Source organism: Eutrigla gurnardus, assembly GCF_963514095.1.
Source record: "Eutrigla gurnardus genome assembly, chromosome: 9".
Taxonomy (NCBI): domain Eukaryota; kingdom Metazoa; phylum Chordata; class Actinopteri; order Perciformes; family Triglidae; genus Eutrigla; species Eutrigla gurnardus.
This window is the reverse complement of record NC_139923.1, coordinates 6,140,632-6,164,599: the sequence shown is the minus strand read 5'-3', so window position 1 is coordinate 6,164,599 and position 23,968 is coordinate 6,140,632. Positions and strand designations below refer to the sequence as shown.

The 23,968-nt window shown below is 42.5% G+C and overlaps 2 protein-coding genes across 4 annotated transcripts; both read right to left on the bottom strand.

Annotated features, from left to right (window-relative positions):
* Positions 1-1,695: 1,695 nt before the first annotated feature.
* Positions 1,696-16,791, bottom strand: rbl2 (retinoblastoma-like 2 (p130)). 2 transcript variants are annotated; one of them, XM_084018128.1, is made up of 22 exons: positions 16,486-16,791; positions 15,192-15,322; positions 13,472-13,672; positions 13,317-13,381; positions 12,822-12,950; positions 11,840-12,000; positions 10,903-10,967; positions 9,054-9,225; positions 8,796-8,959; positions 8,464-8,576; positions 8,275-8,378; positions 7,504-7,641; positions 6,947-7,111; positions 6,754-6,862; positions 6,208-6,456; positions 5,930-6,129; positions 5,374-5,550; positions 5,222-5,293; positions 4,911-5,010; positions 4,298-4,554; positions 3,792-3,965; positions 1,696-3,648 (listed from the first exon to the last, which is right to left on the bottom strand). In XM_084018128.1, exons 1-22 carry the CDS (start codon positions 16,621-16,623, stop codon positions 3,481-3,483), a joined length of 3,252 nt encoding a protein of 1,083 aa, XP_083874254.1. In that variant the 5' UTR covers positions 16,624-16,791; the 3' UTR covers positions 1,696-3,480. The 2 variants fall into 2 exon arrangements, with proteins under 2 accessions (XP_083874254.1, XP_083874255.1); XM_084018129.1 differs by having other exon boundaries at positions 4,298-4,551.
* An 859-nt stretch (positions 16,792-17,650) lies between these two features.
* On the bottom strand, positions 17,651-20,729 carry LOC311018508 (uncharacterized protein). 2 transcript variants are annotated; one of them, XM_084017506.1, is made up of 3 exons: positions 19,936-20,729; positions 19,094-19,211; positions 17,651-18,641 (listed from the first exon to the last, which is right to left on the bottom strand). In XM_084017506.1, the coding sequence occupies exons 1-3, from the start codon at positions 20,712-20,714 to the stop codon at positions 18,195-18,197; spliced, it is 1,344 nt and encodes a 447-aa protein (XP_083873632.1). In that variant the 5' UTR covers positions 20,715-20,729; the 3' UTR covers positions 17,651-18,194. The 2 variants fall into 2 exon arrangements, with proteins under 2 accessions (XP_083873632.1, XP_083873633.1); XM_084017507.1 differs by having other exon boundaries at positions 17,651-18,638.
* Positions 20,730-23,968: the final 3,239 nt, after the last annotated feature.

The window sequence follows — 23,968 nt, the reverse complement described above, 5'->3', positions numbered from 1 at the left end:
ACACACCCACACACGCACCCCCCCCCCCCCCCGACACACACACACACACACACACACCCGACACACACACAAACATGCACACACACGACTCCCGACACACACACACGCAAACACATACGCACACACACGCACACACACACACACACACACACACACACACACACACACACACACGCACAAACAAAACTAAAATATACCCCTTAAATCCAACTCTATTTACATTCGGTAATAAGTGAACCAACATCTTGAGACATATCAATACAAATATTAATAAAACATACCTCATTAATTACTCATCAACAGTAACTTCTGTCAAACGTTTGTGTATTTCAGCATGGCAATACTCATAATACTAATAAAATGAATCACAACAACAACAACAACAATAATAAGATAATAAGAGCTCTCTTTGGCCCATTAAAGATTTGGTTGTTTAAAACTATGACAGATCATAGATCAGAGTGCTGATGCTGCAGAAACGAGTCCTAAAACCTAGTTGAGTACGTTGACACACACATATACATTTATACATACATATATACATACACATGGACATATATACGTGGACATATATACAAACGCTTATACTACATACACAGACTTCTGCCATTCCTCTAGCTCCCCCACAACGAGATTGCTTCCCAGTTTTACAATCCAGTGAGAACTTGATGTGGTTTCTACGTCTAAACAGGATAACCAATGGTTGCTGAGAGAGAGAGAGAGAGAGAGAGAGAGAGAGAGAGAGAGAGAGAGAGAGAGAGAGAGAGAGAGAGAGAGCGAGAGCGAGAGAGAGAAAATGTTAGCTAGCCAAGTTGATGAAAATGGTTATGAAAAGTGCATGATTTCTGGCTGCAGTAGGCCTACCTTAAATAAATCACTGCACAGCCTAAAAGTATTGGATTGTATCTGTAGTAGCCAGGTGTTGATGTGTATTAGACTTAAAGCAAACTGACAGCACACATGAAATCAGCAGGAAAAACCAGGTGAAGTAGTTCATTAAGGTTCTGTGAAGCAGTCCCTTATTTTAGACGATGAGTTCCACCTCGCTGTGTCTGCTGGTCGGCAGAGCATGGAGGTGTTGATAGAGCTGCAGGTGGACGTCAGCTGGAGGATGTCAGCCAATAGCCATGCAATAGTTTATCTGAAGATCCAGAGGTCTGGACTATAAACCAGTTCAACAGAATATCTTCTGGTTATCTGTCTCAACTAACAACTGTGATCCTGAAAAGTACTGTCAGCAGTGATGTATTTTATAAACGATAATATCAGACAAATATGAAAAAATTTACAGATAATCAGACTAAAAGCAACAGAGTTTAAACTGACCAAACCTTAAGCTACCTCGCCAGCCTCTCACTGCTTCCTGTACAGACCTCAGGTGTAATTAAGCAGAAGGTATTATAACAAGACATGACTGCACACAGGAGACTCTGAAGGAGCAATCCGTCTTTTGCCACTGCGTCGATGAATGTCACATTTTGGTTTGTGGTTAATAGGTTACACGACAGAGAAAGTGGCTTAACTCTGTTTGATTAGAAATTCCACAAACTGTGAATAGTAAATCTTTTGCGTATAGAAAAGCACTTTGGCATCACAAACCAGTGATTTCAGACAATTTATCCTTGAATTGATAATCTATACAAGCAGGTGATAATAAAAGGACAATGATTGTTTATTCAGATTTCTCCAGTCTTTTCATACATTATAAAACGCACAATATTATTTTACACAATAAACCAACAGCACCATCTAGTGGCGACACACAGCATCAACCAGGTCACTTCAAAACCTTTTATTTCTTCAGAGAGAAACAAACAAACAAACAGATTCAGGAGTAAAAAATAAAGGCACTTAACTTACATCACCTCCATAATATAGCTTCTTTTTTCTTTCTCTCTTTTTACTTTTTACAAATATTTACAGACTTGTCATCATGATAACAGGAGTTACATGGAGACAAACATACAAATAGGTTCGATAAAAAGCACATTATTGAATTATTATTAATGTTGAATGACAGATGTTACACTGATGGTAATGAAACTAGAAGTTAATATGTTGAAAAACACAAAGAATAAAGACAAAATTAATCCTCATAACCTCATCACACCTTCAGTAACGCTCAAACCAACATCCTGGTATCGGAGACAAAACGGATGGAATGAAGAACAGGAACAGGATTGATTGATCACCAACTTCTAATTGATTATTAGTCAGAGTTTGTTCACAAAAATGCATGTGGAGATGCACATTAAAGAAATGCATTTATTTATCAGGAAAATCGAATTATTATTGAAAATTTGAAGAAGAAACAAATGCTAAATTTAGCATGAAAAACATCTTCTAGCTGTCTCACAAATTCAAAATGTTTAAAATCCAAACTTTTTCTAAAAATAAAAATACAATTAAAACACAATGTTTTAAACACATTAAAACAAACAAAAATCCAAAATACAACTCTTTGCCTCCGCATTTTACAATTTTTTGTCTATAATTTCCCGACCTTTTTAAGGCATTTTTGACCTTGCTAATAACAAAGTTACATGTAACTGTTTAGCCAATCACAACTGAGAGCTGGTGATGTCATCTGGCAGCAGGAAGTGACCAGTCCTGTACTAGGAAGCAGGATTAGAGGTTATCGAGGTAACCTCAGGTTTAACTCTGTCCTATGACGATGGTGCATTTACCGCGTAGATCACCATGGCAACTGATGCTGCACACCTACTCTGGAGCAGGTGATGTACAAGAAGAGGCCAACTTGTATAAAAGCGCCAACTACTGACTAATCAGAGCTCGATGTGAGAATTGTTACACAATATTAGCCAAATAAGAAGAAGTTAAAGTCATAATGCTGAGTTTAAACTGACAAATGGAGAAAAGGACAGCAAATAATGATGATGATGTTTTGCTAGACTTCCTTCCTGCATCTGGTAGCAGCAGCTTATGCATTTAACATCTTCCTATTTGAGTTACTATTCTATTAAATTATAGTTTGCTCTTCATTTTATAAAATACGCCACTCTGCTGAGAGTAGACTTGTCCATGTTTATGATTGGTCAGATGCTGTAAACTCCACCCATCCGCCAGATTGAGAAACCCTGGGTTGATTTACGGTTGATTTATTGCCGATAACCAGACGTAGGACCGCTTCATGGGGTCACAGTCGTTCGGGTAAGTTAAGACAGACACCCAGAAGATAACCTGGGTCTGTTGAACTTGCCTCGCAGTACAGGCCTCTGATCTCTTACTAATGCGCCAGGACAGTGAAGGCGTAGCATGATGGTGTGTGTGTGTGTGTGTGTGTGTGTGTGTGTGTGTGTGTGTGTGTGTCTCCTTCCTTTTGGGGACAAAATGGGGACAATTGCACATCCCCATAATGTAACTCCTGTGTGTTGGGTGGTTTAAGGTCAGGATTGGGATCAGACAGAAATGAACGTAAGTCATGTAATGTCCCCACAAGTCATGAAGTGCGTGTGCGTCTCAGTGGGAGGAGCTGCGGTCGTTGGCGACATCCTGCAGGCGGCGGAGCAGGGCGGAGTGGTTGTCGGGACACACCCTCTTGGGGGACGTCTCCTCCTCCAGCGGCATGCTGCGCTTCCTGGTCGGGGTCTCTCCGGTCCGGATCATGCTGTTGATCTCCTGCAGACGCTGAGGGGTCAGAGGTCAAAGAGCGGAGATATGAGTCATGTATTGGTCCTGGAGGATTAACTGTCACATTTAGCATGTTAGAGTGAGACTGTTGTGCGTTGTCTTGTCATGTCATGTGCTGTGTGTTGTCCGTTGTCTCTCACGTTGGGGGGGCTGCTGCAGATGTAGTAGTAGATCTTGTCTCGGGGGCTGGTTCCCGCGGGGACTGAGCCCTTCTTATGAGGTGAGATGTAGATGGAGTGTTTGCTGGACAGGAGCATCCGACGGGGGGAGCCTGTCCTCAGGGTGGGGTAGGGACACAGAGGGGGGGTCTCCACCTGCACTCACACACAAACACAAAGCATTTCATTTTCATTTCAGTTGATGGTATTTTCTTCCCGTTGGTGGAAACTAATTAGGTACATTTTGTTTGAGGTACTGTACTTGAGTTTTTCCATTTTCTACTTTTCCTCCACTACATCAATATATCATTATTTATGTGATAGGCTTATTTACTTTACAGATTCAGATGATGAAGTAAATATAATCATCTATTTTTTTTCATCATTGTTATTATTATGTGAGTGATCAATGACTGAATCAGATGAACTCATTGTCATACATGCAAATCAAAGTACTAAGCTGGCCCACACATGTGAGGTGGACGTACCGCTGCAGACGGGGAGCTGGCTGAGTATCTCAGAGCAAAGTGTCTCATCTGTTTGATGTAAACGTTGTTGTAGAAGTGGATCAAGTCTCCTCGCTCCTCCTGGCCGTCGCCCACACGGCAGCAGGAGGACGAGGAGGAAAGAGAGGAAGAGGAGGTCTTGTTGGAGGTGTTAGTCGGGGTGGAGGGAGCACTGCCGGGCTGGGGGGTCGGCAACGTGCTGCTGGAGCGAATAGGAACTGGACTGATGTCTCCAGCTGCTGGGAGGACATCAGTGGAAACGTCCGTCAACAACAAACAGTCAAACGTTGTCCACATAAACGCATGATGAACAAACAATAAAGCTGCATTTATTCATGTTTTGGCTCATTTGTGGGTAACAATGTGTGCTCGTGCTCGTCTTTCTTTGAGCTCAGTGTTTGCTCGCTACCGACTGCACTGGACGCTGGCTTTTTGCAGCTTTTATTCTGAAAGACTGAACTAGACAGGAAATGTGCTGCACAACCACAACTAGCAGCTCAGACAGGCTGAGAAGAGACAGAGACGATGCTCTGTGTGTTAACGGATCGACAGACAGTGAAGAGTGTTTCCTCACTGAACCAGGTGTGTTTCCTACCTGCATCCTGGTTGCTGTCAGCAGCCGAGCTGTGTTTGTTGCTGTCGTTGCTGCCTGAGTGACGTCTCCTCCTCCCAGAGATCAGCACACTCCTGTACACCTGAGACACAATTACAACTACGGTTTAAGGTACTAGTACTTTAATTGAGTATTTCCAAACTCTGCTAATATTATTATTATTATTATTATTATTGCTACAGCACTTTTACTTTTGGTACTGTGAGTATATTTTGATGCTAATACATATGTGCTTTTAATTGAGTAGACATTGTGAGAGCAATACTTATCAGACCCGAGTGAGGGAATCTTACGTTGCTGGTGGCCTGGGGCTGTGTGCGGTAACACTTCATGATATTTTGGAAGGATTTGTCTTCTTTGGTCACCTGGCAGAAACAAAGTAAACATGTAGATTAACTTCAGGAGTAGAGAAACACACACAGTACACATGTGAAAACATGCAAACCTTCGCCATGACGTAAACGGCACACATGAGCAGCTGGTCCAGGTGGCGGTCCATCATCAGCTCGCTGCAGTGAACCAGGGAGAATTCAAAACATGTCCAGATCTTCCTCCTCAGATCTGATGAGATGTCCAGTTTGGCACAAAGATCTCGGAGACGCACACTGGCCAGGTGGTACACCTGAAGGTAAGGTACCCGGTGAAACATCACAACAGACACTTTGTTAATATATAACACACTGAGAGAAGCTTAAAAATGAACCCCTTTATTAATCTTCATTGTGTAAACTCTGGTAAACATGACACTGCCCTCTAGTGGACACAACACTATATATGCATAAAGTATTATAAAAATATTTAAAGCTGCTGGTTAAAAATAATGACCATGTAATATTTAATGCTAATCACTGTTGACACCCATTGACCGTATACAAAACGTGAACATGGTCATCGTGTCGACACTCATTGGTTTGTGGACTAGTTGGCTCAGGTGGAAGAGCTTCCCTCTTACATGTCACAATATCACAATCACAATAACTAATAAGCTGTGAACGTCGTACCTTCCTGAAGAACAGCGAGAGCGAGCCTTTCCTCAGCGGACTGCTGGCTACTTTTGCAGCTGGTTTGGTGACAGATGATTGGACGGTGAGGGTGCCGGTTAGAGTCTGCGCAGACAGCGGCTGCAGCGTGGCCCCACCCTGTCCAGTCATGCTCACCTGGACAGGTATGAAGGTGATGCCTCCACTCTCGTTGGCTATACCTGCAGGGGTCAGAGGTCAGCGTTTCTAATTCGTCATCATTGTGTTTCGCACTCTGCGTAACATCCTCAGCGACTCACCCTGCACAGGTATGGTGACCGTCTGCCCGTTGTTGGCGGTGACGGTGGCGGTTGCCATGGTGACCACCGTCTGCCCGGCTGGGATGGCTGTGACTAGGCCAGTCTTGGTCACAGTGGGCAGCGCTGTGCTGGCTGTGGTGGTGAGTCGAGGCTCGCCATCCACCGGGTCGATGAAGAGACGGCGGCGAGCCGAGCCGGTGGGAGGAGAGCTGTAGCGGTCCAGAAGGGTGGTGGGGGAGGGGGACACACCTGCAGAAAGATACACAAAGACTGAGTACTCACGCAATTTTCACTTAATGTTTTATTTAATTTTATATTTAATTTCCTTTCAGAATTCTCCAATATTACCAGCATCAATTAAATACGTTCAATGAAAAAACATTTAGTGTGAATGATCTTCTCAAAGTTTTCACCAAAACATTGTGTCAATATTTCAACTTTTGTTAAATTTCTGTGAGGCAGCTTGTATATTAGACAAATGAAACCACCAAACTATGTGTCTGACAAATAGATGAATTAGCATCATGAATAAACAGCTGCACACACCTTTGACCATGCTGCTGGTGTTGAGTTCAGGGCCGTGGTTGATGGGAGTGACGGGAGCGCTGCCGGTGCTGCTCTCATCGTGTTGTTCCAGATACTGAGGAGGCATCACCTGAAAGTCATCCACAGACAGGAAGGAGTGAAGCTCCATAAACACCATGCACAGTAAACATCGCACACGTTGTGTTTTATGGACCTGCTTGCAGGCGGGGACGTGGTCTTTGACCCCGCGGAGGCTCTCCCACAGCGGGGAGTCGCTGGTCCAGGCCAGACTCTCCAGAACCTGCTCCTCCACCTGATTCAGGTGCTTCACCACCTCCCGAAACAGGCCCTGCTCCGACCGCACCAACACCTCGATCACCTGCACAGTTCAGACTGATTCAGCTCTACATATACATAAATAACTTTCACATCACTCAAGGTATCACTTAGGTATTAGGTTTGTTTGTGATATAAATGCCGTTTTTAAAGGTTTAATTCGATTTATTCAGCTGAACCAAAATCATCTTATGGTAACACAAACACACTGACACACAGTCCAATTGGGGTGACTGGTTGTATAGAGAGGCTAAAGAGGGAATTCACCTTATGTTACTCACGCAGGTTTGTACCATGATCATTTGATCATGGTACAATTCAAACGGAGTCAAAAAATGATTTGTCCTTTGCCGTTGAGGAATGCACATATTTTATCCGAAATAAGGTCCCATGGGAGACACAGGAAGGGGCGGGACTAAGCCTCTCTATTGATACCTTGTAGAAGTGATAAGCGGGGAGCTGGAAGATGCCGATCAGGTTGGGGAAATCTCCTGGAGGTCTGTAGGAGAAGACGACGATCTCCAGACAGCAGGCCAGCAGGGAGCGATGGAAGATGTCCTGCTCCAGAATACACTGAGACACACCAATGTAACCACAGTCAACTGACACATGCAGACAATATGCTCCTTTCCTGGTGCATACTTGTAATAATAACAACATATTCAAGGTCAACTTTCACATTTTATTTTGATCCAGTTTGTATTGTCTATGTACATGTACTATGGACTTTTTAATTGTATTTGACCCCCCCCCCCCCCCCCCCCATTAATTTTAAAACGTATTTCCTATTAATTAATTGTATTAATTTATTTCATCATGATATTTTATGTTATCATGAATGTTATGCCTTGTCTGTACGTGTGTATGTGTGTAGGGGTTTGTGTATATTGTACGATATGACTAAAAGATAATAAATGCAGTTAAAAAAAGAAGATGTTGAACCATCCAGGCTTTTGCAGACGTTTATTAAGCTTTCACTTTCCAACCCTGAATAACCCGAATTTAACCTAGACATCTACAGACAATAAACCCCTTATATACATCTATTAAAGACATTTTAGATGTTAGATTTGGTAAGTGGGGAGTAGAGAACAAGCTTTAACTGACAGGTGTCCATTTATAAAATGTCTGTTTCTTACTAGAGGAAAAACTAGACTAAAATAACAAAGATCCTCATGAAACCACAGTACTAAAGAAAACACTCACCGACAGGTCAGCGTCTCCCAGGATCATCTTCTCTCTCTCAATGATGGACTCCAGGATCCTGTAGTAGAGCGCCTCCGCCAGGTGGAAAAACTTCACTGCCATGTCTACAAGGGCGGCATGTATTAATGGAGGCAGAGAGGAATTCATCTATCAATATATCGATCATCAATCATCTTTGTGTGCATGTACCTCTCCCCATCCCGCTGCTCTCTGCCCCGCTGCCCTCGTAATGTTGACAGAGGAGCTCAAACATGTCCTTCAGGCGCTTGCTGATGACATCACTGGGGTCTCTGGCACAGGTCCTGCAGGGACACACTTTCTGTCATCAGATTGCAGAAGATCATTTAAACGTGTCACCAGTAAAACAGCCGGCTGTGACTTATGTATTATTATACAAAAAGGTATAAAAGTCTTGATTCTCAAATCTGCTTTCAGGGTTTTGGACTCTTTGCTGAAATGTTTTGATCATTTCAACAGTAGGTAGTCGTAATAACTGCATTCAGATTAAAGTATGCTTGAACCTGAGGGTTTCTGTCAGCCTATCGCTCGGCCCCTGTTTGGTTCCTGACAGCAGTGTGTGGAGTCGCCCAACGCTCTTCATGGCGGACGACACTGGAGACGCCAAGCTGTTCTCCTGAACGTACTTCCTCCCAGTCAGAGGAGTGGAGACCTTCAGAGCCGAGGCCTGCCGACAGGAGAGACAACAGCTATAGAAACAATAAAAACCCAGACTAGAGGCTGCCTAGTCCTGCTTTAAACACAAAAACATGCTGTCTCACGGTGAGGTTGGTGTGAAGCCTGTAGGTGGCGCTGTCTTGGTTCTCCAGACCCTCACACAGGCAGGGCCCCGGAGTCCCGATGTCCTCGCTCGCCCCCTCGCCGGTGAAGATCCTCTCGTCCAGACTGCCGGTGGCCAGAATGTGTTCCTCATAGACCCGAGTCAGAGATAGACTGTGGGGAGACGGGTCATGGTCTTGGGTTTTTGTTTTGTTAATTTCCTGTTAGCTTGACTTTTTCTGTGTATCAACTGTGTTGTTTCAGTCTTGCTTTGCAACTACAGTTCCCATGATCTTTGGGGGGAAGTAAACATGAAGTCCAATGAGTGGAGATAGTTGTTGTTAGCCTGCATTAGTTCACACATCGTCAGAGTGACTGATCAGGGGTCCGTTTCACAAAGCAGGCTTAGTGAAAACCTTGAGTTAGTTAACCCTGAGATGAGGGAAACTCCGGTTTTTCGGTTTCACAAAGCCAGTTTAGCAAAACTCTGAGTCAGTTACCCGGGTAACATACTCCATGAACCTAACCTGCTCGCTGGCAGGTTTGCTTCAACAAACCCTGAGTTTCTCCAACATGTCTCATGAATCTAAACCAACTATAAAATAAAAGTGATTCTAGCAGCTTCACGTCAGGAGAGGATTTTGATTACTTAAAAGGAAATTACAGTTTTTCCTACCGATCACATATCTAAACAATATTCTCCGACATTTTCAATATTTCATATCGGGGATATAATCCAGATTCTTTGCAGAGCTCTTTAGATTTTTTGCAAACGGGAGTTTTCTGAAAAAGGACATTGTCTTTGTTGAAATAGCCGCTCATATTTACTGTTTAATATGTGAAATATGATTAAAATCATACGCCTTAGTCAACGTATTTGTGCAATATTCTTATGATTAATTTTCAGCTGAAGCCCGTTTCTTTTTGTGGCTGTGGGATTACAACATGATTATTTGTTCATTGCGCTACTTTGTGAACTACAGGTGTCGAACCCCTGTCGCCTGCACCGTTGGCAGCGTTGCTAACGTTACACCACAGAGTCACTCAATGCAGCTGAACATAAAGCGTTATTGAGCTTGTTTTCTACATAAACACTCAGTAATATCTAATATCTCTCCCGGTTGCCATGGTGAATCGTAGTATCGGAGCTCCATTGATGATGGCTTTATAGAGTCGGCAGGCACGCGCGTAACTCAGAGTTTACATACTCAGAGTTTACATACTCAGAGTTGATTGAACTAATTCAAAACCGCTGTTCTGAAACCGAAAACTCAGAGTTGCCCATCTCAGAGTTGGTCAACTCAGAGATCAGGGTTTGGTTCAGAGATCAGGGTTAGGTTCAGAGTTCAGAGTTGGTTGAGCCTGCTTTCTGAAACGGGCCCCAGCTCATGACTGCAGGGTCTCCATGGACAGACAGACAACTATCACTGGACAGAAAACGTCTTCTTTATGGACGTTTAGTGTGGATGGAATCAGAGATGATGACATCCACACACTGAATGATGATCACAGATTTAGTGAAATGATGAACCGTTGGCTTCAAACAACTTAAATCTTAAATTTATATAGTTTTGATTGCTTGAACTATTTTGTTTTGTATTACTCACATGTTCAAAATAAAAAATCTTCATTCATTCATTCAGATCTTTTTGTTCGTGACTACAGTCCAATGCAGGTTCAACTTGTTTTTTAACATGCAGTTAAAATCTACCATTTTTTTCTGGTAGAAAACATGTTGAAATTAATTCTAGACTCTATTTCTATTTCTTTCTTCATACTAAGCTAATACTATACTAATATTAGTTACATATGGCCACGTGTGATTTTAAAACTTAAAACAGGCGCACTCACAAACTGTCTCCAAAGTTCATGGGATCCAGAAAGCCGGTCAGACTGTCCTCCTTTCCTTTGACAATCTGTGGGACAGACAGGAAGTGAGTTTGTCACAGACACCATCTGAACAGTGTGGATGTCTGTGAGGCTACATCATGAAGAGAAAGTATAATTAGAAAAGACATCTAGCACTGCAATCAAGCCTGCAGGGTTAAATAAGACAAATATTATATGAGATTTATTATCAGTTGATTAAACTGTTGAATAATGAAAAATAATGTAACCAAAACATAACATGGTGGATTGTTGATTGAATTATTAAAAACAAATCAAACTCTGTGAAATTTAAACCCACCAGCATCTAAAAACACAATATCCTGACTGTATACTGGTTTAGACTAATATCTAAGGAGCAGAAATAGTGGAAGGTATAAATATAATTTGCATTGATAAATATCAGTTAAAACTCTCAAGGTCTGATTCATAAATAGTCATGTAATTCATACACATTAAAGTCCAAGGTTTTTGTTACAAACTTTATAATAATAAATATATATTTAGAAATTAGAAAAGGAAAAAAAAAAAAAAAAAAAAAAAAACATTATATTATATTATATTTATAATTGAAAAAAAAAAAATGTTTGCAATTCATATTTTGTTATTTGTATTTCCACATTTTAAAACTTATTTTATGTATTCTTTTAAGTATCGGTCTTTATTTTCTTTTCTTATTCTTTTCCAGATTAATTCATTTTGATGGCACTCCTATTTCACATAGTACAGAAATTAATGATAGTCTAGTCTTTTGCACAAAAGTCCTGATGATCTGAAATGCACCCCAACCCTTGAAATCTAAACTGATTTACTGATTAATTTAGCAGCTAAATGAATGAAGGAATAAAAGACGGTGTTGTCTGATATCTGCCCTGTGTAATCATTTTTAATGGAGTCTCACCCTCTTGTGGAAGAGTTTCTTGATGAAGGGTTTCCAGAAGTGCTCCTTGACTCCTTTGGCCTCCAGCACCAGACCATCATGCAGCTCACACAGCTGCTCTATGAAGCAGTACGGCCCAGAGGACGGCCTGTAGTCCTTACTGCTGAAGTCCTCGGGTAGACCTGGAGGACAGACACACAGACATTAAGTTAAAATAACGGTAAATGTTGATCTCTCACAAGGCCTGCTTACATACAGCGAGAAATAAGTTGTCCATCTGCCAAGCCACGTCAGTTGAGCAGCCAGCTAAACTGAAAAACTTTACCAGAGATCTGATGTCCTTAAAACACTGTAGCTAATTGTATTGCATGATAGTGCAATACAATTTTAATATTTCACATATTTGCATCCGTTCGTGTCTTTGCAGTGACTTTGTATCCATCTGTGCCGAGCGAACACAGCATGACAGTTTTTCCACCGTGCTCTTTGTTTTGTCTTTGAGGTTGATCTACTTCAGAAGTTTGTAAACTATCACACAACCACAACTTTAAAACATCACACTGTCCCTTTAAGTCATTTACAATTTTAAAAACCAACATATAGACAAGAAAAAAAGTTTCTTTCCTGGGTGGATACAGCTTGGTTGGTTGTCAGAGCAGTTTCCTCCCAGCGAGTTCCCGGGACAATAAAAGTCATGTTATGAAAGGGAGGCGGAGGAAACACCAGGTGTCAACAGGAAGAGAGGTCAGCGCTGATATACACGACTGCAGCCTCTCTTTGGAATTTGTTCAACAGAAATGTGATTTATTTTACATGTTTGATTTAGTGCAGTAGAGGCCTGATAAGCAGGCTTCCTATACCCTCGAGCTGGTGTCATTTTATCACTCTTCGATGCTTTACAACTCTCAACCCTCAGACTTGCTTTGAGCCATATGTTGGTGGGCAACATGTAGCGTTTCTATGTAACCAGGCTGACGATCCAGATCAGAGCAGACTGGGTCACCTCTGAAGTTCGGGTTGAGCAGGTCCTTCCTGGCGTTGCACAGCAGAGCGTTTGTGAAGACGAGGTCGAGGGCGCACAGCAACAGATGATACGAGTTCACCAGGTCGTCGCTGATCATGGGGAAGTTCCCTGAACGAGACAGAAACAACATCATATCAGCTTCACACATGTGGTTTTAAACTCTTCTCCTCAGCTAAAAGACTGTGGTTCAAGTATCAAAAGTACTGAAGACGTTACATGGAACATTGATTAGTTAGCTAGCTAGCTATCAAGCCAAGCAAATATGCAAATTCAGTGTATTCTATGCTATAGTGCCCCGTGAAAAATTCACTTTGCGTTTGGTGTGAACACAGCATAAGTGCTGCATTAGCACCATCAGCTGGACTGCCTCCTGCCTTGCTTCATTGTTTGACTGGTGGAAATCAGTCGATCCAGTAATTTACAGGTTACTTTGTGTGCAAGAGGCTACAGACTGCAGGACAGGGACATCCTTACCTTTAGCATGGACAAACAGAACCCAGCAGAAGTTGAAGACCTCGGTCACAGTGCAGGGATGACGTCTGGAGAGAGAAGCCGTGAAGGGAATTAAGTCACAGATCCTGAAATACATCAACCTTAGAACATGGAGGTCAAAGGTCATGCTGTCCCACCTCTGTTTGCGGCTGCGGTGAACTCGGGGCGGCTCTTCCGACGGCGCCTTGAAGATGGCTTTGAAGATGGGAACGTACTTCTTAAAGATGACGGCGGACACGGTGAAGTTCCTTTCCAGCTTGTTGGTGCTCTGACGGAAATCCTGCGGCAGGTTGGCCATGTCCTGCCATTTCTTCATCTTACTGAAAAACTCTATCAGGCTGGCAAGAAACAGAGACAGAGACTGAGCTTGTATATCTGACTTATGGTCCTCGGTGTGTTTACTTCTCTTTCCCACATTAACATTCAAACTGAAACACCTGCACACACTAACTTTATTAATTATAGCTTTTACCAGCAGAGCGCACGTCTGTCAGAACTAATGTGTAAGAAAGAAAACTTCTTTTAACAGTTTGTGTCCCTGTACTTGCCATCAGCTATTCTGTAATCACCTTTTCACACAATAAAAAAAAATTCAATAATATTTATAGAAAGGAACAAAACATTTTTACTACTACTGGTTTCAGTTTTTTTATATTTACTTATATCGGGATGTTTGGTGCCATTTTAAGAGTTTGCATATTTTGATGATTTTCTGGTTAATATTATTATCGCTTCATGAAATATTCGTATCATCCAATGCCTAGACTAGACTCTAGGCATTGGAATATATGTCTATATATCTATGAATATAGTAGGGCTGCAACTAACAATCTAACAGCTGTTATTTTCTAATGTAATCAAATTGGATCATGATGATTTGGTGGCGACTGTCTCAGTAGGTTTTATACTTTACTTTCCCTACCTCTTTCTACTTCTACTCATCATCTAAGAGGTTTGTATTGGATACATGTTTTTTATTTTAGCTTTAAAACTGGTCAGTTAAATCAAAGTATGAGTCTTTCCTGGAATTTGGACGTTTTGTCTGAGTACAATCCGACTGAAATAGTGCATCATGTGGCCTTTTAATGTAAGTTTTATTTTTTGAAGAGACCTTTTTTATGTATTACTATTATGGATGCGCTGATCTGATTTGTCATTGGAATTGGTCTGATACTGGCCAAAATTACTGTATCCTATCTGACCTTTTAACCTAATTATGTAAAAATGTGTGTGATGCCGAAAGAGATGTCAGGTGAGCAGCATATGTGATGTTACCATTTGTTAAAACGTGAATCAAAAATGCTACTAAAAGTTCAATTCTATGCCTGAAAACGTTTAAATAAAAAGAAGAAGCAGTATTGCATGACTGAGTTGTGGGCTTTGTATTTCTTCCGTTAGGGGAGTAGATTATTTGTTTCACAATTTGAGCATGATGTTTTGCAGGTGGGTAGGTTAAGCAGAGTGCATCCAGATAAAATGTATTATTAACAGCTTAGTTGTTTTCAGAAAAAGACGATATCATACTACGACAGATACTCAAGGTCAAGGTATCAGACATGAAAAAGTGGTATTGTGCCTGCCTACTTATTATAGATTAAACTACCAGCAGTGTATATACTGTAGTTACGTCATTAAAATGAGCTCCACATTACATTAAAGTGATAATAAATGCATCTTCGAAGTACAAGTGTATTTTACTGATAGAACTTGGAACGGAGTATTTTTACACTGTGGTATTAATACTTGTACTGAAGCAAGTATCTGACTACTTCTTATAAAACAGAGAAAAAAAGCAGAAAAAAAACAACAAAAAAAGACAAAGATGCAGATGAGTGCACAGGTGCTTGATGGTCCCACCTCATCTCTGAGCAGCGCAGGATTCTGGTCAGGGAGACGTAGTTCCCCTCGGCGGTGCCTTTCCCCACCGTCGGCACCGAGGACCTGCAGGCCACGTACAGAGCACAGGCCAGCCAGTGCAGCTCGCTGCCCTGCACATGACGACGGGGCACAAGAGGGTGAACCAGCGATGAAAGAGGGGAGGGAGGAACAGAGATGAAAGGCGTCATTGTGTGAGGAGATAGAAATGAGGAGGGAGGAAGACGAGGAGTGTGTCAGTGTGACAGAGACAAACAGTAGGCTACACCTGTTAATTCAGAAAAACTGTTCTGTTGAATATATGAGGGTTGAAATGGACGTTTCATTTTCGATGAATGATGATTGTATGTGCATCTTGAATTTGTGCATCCTTGTGTCATTTTGGCCATCACAGGCGTTTCTTACAGCGTATGTTTAGTAGTACAACCTATATATGTGCACATGAATGTTGAAGTTCATGTGTCAGTATATGATTATGCATGTACATGTTATTTTCTGTGCTTTGTCTCAGAAAGTAACACAAATACAGTATGATTTTATATCATTTAAGCGTTATTTTATCCTCTCTTTTACTTTTTGCGTGTCACTGTATATTATGTTTTTTAATATAGAGGAATAGAAAAAGAAAACAAAAAATATACATGTAATGTAATGTTTGACTCTGAAATGTAGTGGAGCACGAGTAAAATAGAAACAAAAGCAACCGTCACCTACTTAAGTAGTTACAGCAGTGTGCAGCGATGTTTCCGGTGGAAGTTACGCTATAAATAAACGTATTAAATAAGCAGGTAGCGTCATTCATCAACAGACAGTCTGGTGTATTCAGTTACACCGAGCCATGTTGGAAATCCTCCCCTCTAGTGGCTTCCTTCTGGTCAAACACTAGCTTATTGTTATTATTAGTATTACTAATAGCAAGTTATGTCATCACATGTAGTTTTTCATCCCAACGTCTTAATGTTGACGTTCTGTTGGTTTAGCAGCGCAGTGACGTGTTTGTAGAAGGGTAACCATCACATTTACAGTAGTTTAGAAACTGTTTGCGGTGTTTTCCTGGTTTTAACGATTCCCTCAAACCTAATTCTATTATATTAAATGAATATTTGTATAATGTTATCAGGGTAAAACGACAGAAGAGAGCTAAGAGAACCGTTAGCATTGTTAGTACATGAACCTAGCTAGCAGTGACGTTACGGTAAATACAGGCAGCGGGAAGCAGCGGCAGAAACGACGACACAACGTTGAATAAACAGAACAGACAAGTCGTAGTTTTTACCTCTAATGTGAAGTTTCTGCTGATGTTTTCGTAGGTTTTCCACGCCTCGCCGCTTGCCTCTTCGTCCATATTCAAGGCTCGACAGAGATCTTCAAACCCGGTTCGGGCTTTCTGCAAAAACTCGTCCTCTTCGCTCATTTTCGCCTCTTGAGCAAATGTATCGGTTGAAATGTGGGTTTAGATTAGAGGCAGCTGAACCAACGATAAACACGGACGTTCTTCACGCAGCTGTTAGCCAGAATACGACCGTAACAGCGTTATTACACTGCTGTATCGCAGACGGTTCCGTACAGTGTGGCCATTTAAATGTCCTTTGACTGACAGGTACTACGGCGCGTAGCCGCTATGGGCGTACAGACCGTCACGAGCCACAGCGTCAAACGTCATTTCTGTGCGTATCTCCACGTAGAGAATAGCAGCTCTGACCCCAGCCCACTAAACGTGCGTAGCTCGGCATGAATGGGTGGGTCGGCTCTGTCAATCAAAATACTACTACTTCCGGTTGATGTTGTTTTCAGTTGTTTCCTCACCGTCCTCACGGCAGTTTATCAGGACGTCTTTCTGGAAAAGACCTAAAACGTCTTCGAATGGTGTTTTTTTTTTTTTTTTAAACCTATGATCACTAAAATCTCCGTAATACAGTATTATAAACACTTTGTTTTTAATGCAGTCTCTTTAAATAATACAGATTCCGTCGAAAAATCAGCTTCACAGACACAAAACTATTTGAATAGAACACAGTGGGTGAAGAAGCATTGAGATATTGTACTTAACTGTATGTAACTCTTAAGCTCAGCACTGCACTGGTACACTTGACCTCTGTATACACACATATACATTAATAAATACTGTAAATATCTTTAGATATACATCTATATCTATATATTACTACCCGTTTATACCATAAATGAAGACCATTTACCATATGTTTATACCTCCACACATCAGTTTAAATACTGTATGTATTTATCCTGTCAGTACTTTTGTTTTTTTATACAGCAGGATTACATTTTATTCCTAAAGTCATATATTTGATGTCTGAGTACTTATTTTTACACACTTTTGCAGTAGCAGTTTCCCACTAATGTCTGATGTATGTATGTGTAATATACACACACACACACACACACACACACACACACACACACACACACACACACACACACACACACACACACACACACACACACACACACACACACACACACACACACACACACACACACACACACACACACACACACACACACACACACACACACACACAAAAGTTTATAAACTAAACTCCAAATATTCTATATAATTAAGGTACAATATGTATTGTGCCTTCTTTAATAACAGACTGCTGATGCTAAAAAAAAACCCTGAAAACTTTTGGCAGTTCTGTCAATATTTTTCATATTGTGTGCCGATGCTTTTATGTAAACAGTTTAAGGTCTGATGTTACAGAACAACACTAGATATGATAATACTGCAATCACAGAGAAAACTCAGCAGGGTTGTACTGTACTGCGCAGATTCTCCCTGGGTTTAACCCAGGTTCATCACCACTGGGGTTCAACTGGCATCATATTAAGATGTATCTGTGCCTCTCTCAGTTAAATGAAGCACAAGAAACATTATGACCCAAAGTGAAACTAAGCTGAACCTGGTCCATGCACAGACCCAGTGTTGAGTGATGGTGCCACAGCATAGCGGGGTGTTAAGGTTCAGTACTGCAGTATATTCAGCAGGTTATAAGTGAGCGTGTCTCTGATGACCTCAGCAGTGCAGTATGTGTCTCCTTCGTACGCTTCTGTTTCCGGCTGGCTCAGATCGTATGCTGAAGGAGCCATCCTAATGTTCCACTCAGGAAGGAAAGTGTCTCTGCGGTTCTCACAGATGTTGTGCAGAACGCAGCACGCGGCAACGACCCTGGGCATCATGGAGACGTCGATGTCGCTCTTCTTCAGCAGGCACCTCCAGCGTCCTTTCAGGCGTGTGAATGCAGTGTCGACCACTGACCAGGCCGAGTTGAGGGTGTAGGTGAAGCGGCGCTGCTCGGGTGACAGCTGGTGCTCCTGGGTGTATCCTTTCATCAGCCACGGCTTCAGAGGGAACGACGCGTCGCCAATCAGGTGGATGGGAATTTCCACGTCATCAGACACCACCGACTTCTGAAAGACAGACTTCCGATTTAAAGGGATACTTCACCCATTTGCATTAAGCTTTGTATTGTTAGAACCCCGTTAGTGTTTTTGAATGGGCGTGCATCATTCCCTCATTTTCCCCAGAGATGGGAGAGCTCTGTATTTCTATTCTGAAAAAGAGCCTCCAATGACGCAAATATCAACGGAGGCTGCTTTGGTTAGAGGGGGTGAGACTTCAACACTAGTTCCTCATGTTTTCAACCTGCCTATAGGGAAGGTTGGAGGCGGAACTTTATTTTATAATAAAAATGCCACTGGCCACTGGCGCTCACTCACTGCTCACATGCGCCGATCCAGAGGCCGAGTGTTTACTAGAAATATGTCTAGTGTTTACTAGATTCATGTCACGTCTGCTTCATTGCTTAGAAACAGTTCTCCATCAAATAGCCAGCCTATGTTAGAGTGAACTGAGCGCTCACCTGTCGGGGGAACAGGTAACCATCTGGGCGGTCCTCTGCCTTCAGGTACAGGTCTGAACTGGACAGCACTGTTGCGCTGCTTGTACTGCCAGGCCAGCCAGCGTAGACATCAGTGAAACTGTAAGGGACCAAATGTAAAAAATAAATAAAAAATACATGTTCACAAGTGAAGTAAATCTACCACAACCATGATGTTAAAATACTCATTACAACTAAAATACATTTGGTCAAATCCTACGTTAGTAAAAAGTATATAGATATAGGAAGTCATATTCAAATATTTTATTTAGTCCAGCGGTTCCCAAGATAAATGTTAGGCAAAAAGAAAAATTTACTTCTGATGCACACATTTGTTTTCTGATTTGACCCCCCATATCACTACACTGGCTGGCTGTATAATTTAGTCCTTCTAATTATCTACAAAGCCTACCCATAATTTAGCACCATCATATATTAGTGACTGCCTTTTATTCTTTTTCGTTTAAAATTCCCTCCTGTGTCCTGCAATACTTTGTGAAGATGCTTTCTGTTTTTATGGCCCTAGACTGTGGAAAGATCACCTGTTGGATACTAGAACAGCAAATAAAAACAAGTTATATTTATGTACACACACACACACACACACACACACACACACACACACACACACACACACACACACACACACACACACACACCAAACTAATCACTCAACATGTCAGATAAATGCAGTGCAGTAAAAATTTCAATATTTACCTCTGAAATGTTTCGGAGTAACGTATTAGTCGAAAGTAGCAAGTAAAGTAGAGTACCTCAGACCTGTACTTTAACTTGAGTACGTATACCAGGTAAACGGTATTTACCAGACGTTGTGGTCCACCACAGCCTGCAGGACTACGGAGTGCCAGCCCCTCCTGTTCAGGTAGTGGTCGGGGTTTTCCCTCGGCGGAGCGATGGGGATGTGAGTCCGGCCGATGGCCCCGGCACACTGCGGGTAGCAGCGGTCCTTAAACGCCGTAATGGTTTCCTCCAGTCTCTGTCCGGTCGGCAGCGACACGACACGCCGGTACAGCCGGTCCATTATGGCCGAGGTCACCTGACGAACGATCACACACACAGTCGCTATCCCCACCCCGAACATGCTGGCAATGGAGCGGTACTCCCCAGACCGGGCGAACCACCACAGGGCGATGGCCAGTCTGCGGCGCGGCTCGATCGGGACCCGGTAGTTCGTCCTGCGGCGTTTAATGGCCGGCCCTATCCGGTCCACCAGGTAGTCGAACGTCTCCCGGGACACGCGGAACTGCGCCTTCCACTCCTCATCGTCGAACAATTGGGCCGAGGTCCAGAAGGTGTGCCCGGGGCTCCGGTTCCGGACCCAGATGTGCCTGCTGGTTGACGTGACGAGACTCAAGATCGCTGCGATGGAGGACATCAGGAACGCCCTCCTCCTCCGTAGGTACTGCCGCCGCCGCCGGTCCCGCTCCATCATCTCCCGCGCCCTCCTCCGCCTCAGCAGCGCTGTCTGGAGCAGGTACAGCTCGGATATCTGGGTACCGTTAACTGGAGGCACATTCAGGCTCAACACGGAGCAAAGTAAAGTGGCCTTTAGCGAAGAGCCGTCCTCCGTGCCCGGCTCCATTTTGAACTGGCGGTAAACGTCTTCTTCCTCGCTTGGTTTAATGGCGGGTTGCAACCGTTAGTGATAAGGTGCATATCGCCACCTATTGACAGGATAGTTCGGAATTTTAGCCAGGCATTAAAAACAGTCTTGCCCACTCCACAGTGCACCCGAGGCAAATCAATTAAAACACTAGACTGTCGATGTACATATCTGTGTTGATAGAATAATATTTGAAACAAAACTAACCTCGCATCGCATGAATCATCCATTTTTTGAGGGACTAGTTTCTCAGCAGCAGCGGAATTTTACTTTGCTCTGGTTAGTTGTGAAGTAACCATAACACTGCAACAGAGAAGCGCGTGTGACAGCAGCCCGAAGTTAGTTGGCCCTTATACCCCCAAGGCTGTCTGAAAAGCCCTTGGAGCTCACTCAAACACGGGGCAGCCCACGGCCCCGCGAACCCACAATTACGCACCGCGAACCCGAACCTCTGCTCCGTCCGGAGAACCATAAACCCTCGGACGCGTTGCGGGGGATCCCCTCCTGGCACCACCAGTCTCTGTTTGTTCGGTCCCGGTTCTCAGCTCCAGCTATCTCGGTCTCCACAGACGCTTGTTCAGGTTCTGCCCTTTGAGCATCCCTCTCGCACAATTCTTCCTCTGTATATTCAGGCTCGTACCGGTACGGTTGGGTTTGGGTGGAAAAAAACTCCTCATCAGAGTCTTCAAAAGTTTCAGTATATTCTCCAAAAGTGGCCATTTCTGTGAGATTGAAGAAACTAGCACTGCAGGCTACTCTGCTGTAGCAATGACAGCAGGTAAACTATTATAGAACCGGTAACTTATAAGTGCTAGGTGATATCAGTCCGCCGCTGCCATAGCCTACTAAAGTATGACACGCTGCTGCTGCTGCTGAGGCATAAATCCTTAAAAATGCAAGGTTGGTTTTATTTCAAACATTGTATCAACACAGATATGTACATCGATAGTCTGCCGTTACAATTGATTGGGAGTCGGTATGAGTGTTTTTAATGCCATGCTAACTAGAACCATTGACTTGCGCTAGCCATAGCACAGCAAACTCGGCAATTAGAAGAACTGAATGAAATGTCTTGAAAACGTCTCCAGACGTCTCCAACACACCGGTTGAGTTGGAAAATAGGTCTTATGTCCAAAATTCCGAACTATCCCTTTAAATTATAGTATTAATGTTTGTCGAAATACAAATCAATCAATGCAGAGTTACATCAATTGCAAATAAGACCATTATTATATTTGTTTTGCTGACTGTGTCTTGATGACGACGAGGTGAACGGGCATTTTTGGAGGGCGGCACGTTTTAAAGTTTGACTGATACTAAGTTAATTGGCTACTTACCTGCAAAAAAAAAAAAAAAAACCTGGACAAGAACGCTGGAGCGGCTGTTCTTTGGAAAAACATAACGGACTCACTGAAGTTGTTCAAAAGTCGACATGCTAGCAAATAGCCGGTGGAGGATGATGCTAACATCGATAGCGAAGAGGAGGACAGAATCCCTAACCCCACGAGACCAGCATCCACGAGGACCCGAGAACCAGCATGGGAGGCAGGAGCCATCGGCACTTGAGCCAGGCACACCGTAGCGGACTGCAGACCCGGCGGTGGGTAAGGTAAGGGTAGCAGCTTGCGCCACAATTAATCTATCAGGCCATCTTTGTGTATCATCCACACCGTTAGCTTTTAGCTATCTTTACGGTACGTTTATCTAACATTTCAATTGTTTATTCATACGTTACGTTTATAAGTTAAATCCATAGAGCAGAATAATACTGGTTGTACTTTTTCGTTAGATAGAGGTTCATCAAAAATATAATGGCAAATCTATGAGTTATCAGGCTACAGTATGAGATATCCGTGTATGTAATTAAATTACAGTTACCAATCAAACAATGGGGATCACAAAGGGGTTTACATCCGGGTATATTCTTTGAGGTACATAATGATGAATGATGTTTAGATAGATTTAACTTCATAACATCCTGTCGCTCTGTTCCAATCTGATTAACTCTTAATAAATGTCCGACACTAACTATATCTAATAATATAATTAAATTAGTAGTTTTAACTACATTTTGCTGTGGTTTTAACTAAATTCCAAGCATGTCTTAAGGACTTACAGAATGGATGACCTATAATTTCCTAATGTTAAATGATGACAAAACTGAAGTTATTGTACTTGGACCCAAACATCTGAGAAACAGATGATCTAATGATGGAGTTATTCTAGATGGCATTGCCCTGGCCTCCAGCACAACCATAAATTATCTCCTGAGTTATCTTTGATCAGGATATGTCCTCTAACTCCTGTCTCAAAACAAGCATTGGTCCATCAGATTAAGACTAGATTATTGCAATTCTTTGCATTATTGTTTTAGCTTCTCTGCCCTGGCTGCCTGTAAAATCCAGAATATAGGTTTAAATCCTCCTCCTCACCCACACAAAGCCCTTTGTCAGGCACCATCATATCTTAAAGGGCATGTGTGTTTTTCTTGTGTGTGTGTTTGTTAAATTGTAGTACATTTTGTGGATCACATTCAGAAGCCTCTCTGTTCTTCTATACTTCAGTCATGAAAAAATAAATAAATAAATAAAAAATGATATCCACCCACAGGTATCTGTGGTCAGCACGTGTTGCATCTTCTCGTGATTAGAGTCCTTCAACCAATGATGTTTTAGAAAATAACAATTATTTAAATATTTATATGAACCTTTAGGTAATATTTGATTAGAATGCTTACGATTTATTTTAACTGACCCGCCCCTAATCCACCAAATATCATTACAAATATTTAAGCTTGACTCACAACCGCTTATTTGTGATCAGCACACACATTGCTGTTGTACGTGTGCAAAATTATATTTTTGTTTTAGAATTGTCTCTTTGTCATTTAAAAAAACATTTCTATGGGTCCCCCAGAGACCTAAGGAACTGCTTGAATCACTTAATGCATAGGGCCGGCTCTGCTTGGAGTCTCAGCTGGGTCCAGGTTTTAAGGATCCAGCTCCTGGTCAACAAGCGGAGGTGATGGCGGTGCTGATCCGGTCTACGGGCCGACCCGCGGGCTCGCAGGTGTCGTGGCTCCCAGCAGAGACGACAGGTGAAGCTTCAGAGGAATGCTGCAGTCTGAACCGGCTCCCAATCCACTGATGTCTGCAGTCTGAGCCACCGCTGTTCCCAGCATGCATCTGACTGACTCAGGTGGAGCGTGAGGCTGGACCGTCTGCTGTGGGGAG

Bases quoted from the DNA above. Each gene is read 5' to 3' on its own strand.
- LOC311018508 (XM_084017506.1), bottom strand. From the start codon at position 20,714: ATGGAGCCGGGCACGGAGGACGGCTCTTCGCTAAAGGCCACTTTACTT. The intron at 19,212-19,935 runs GTAAATACCGTT...GGTCCCTTACAG, and splicing joins GTGGTGGACCACAACGTCTG to TTTCACTGATGTCTACGCTG. The intron at 18,642-19,093 runs GTGAGCGCTCAG...TCTGTCTTTCAG, and splicing joins GTTACCTGTTCCCCCGACAG to AAGTCGGTGGTGTCTGATGA.
- rbl2 (XM_084018128.1), bottom strand. From the start codon at position 16,623: ATGAGCGAAGAGGACGAGTTTTTGCAGAAAGCCCGAACCGGGTTTGAA. The intron at 15,323-16,485 runs GTAAAAACTACG...CGTCATGTGCAG, and splicing joins GCAGAAACTTCACATTAGAG to GGCAGCGAGCTGCACTGGCT. The intron at 12,001-12,821 runs GTGACCCAGTCT...TCTGTCCTCCAG, and splicing joins GCTCAACCCGAACTTCAGAG to GTCTACCCGAGGACTTCAGC.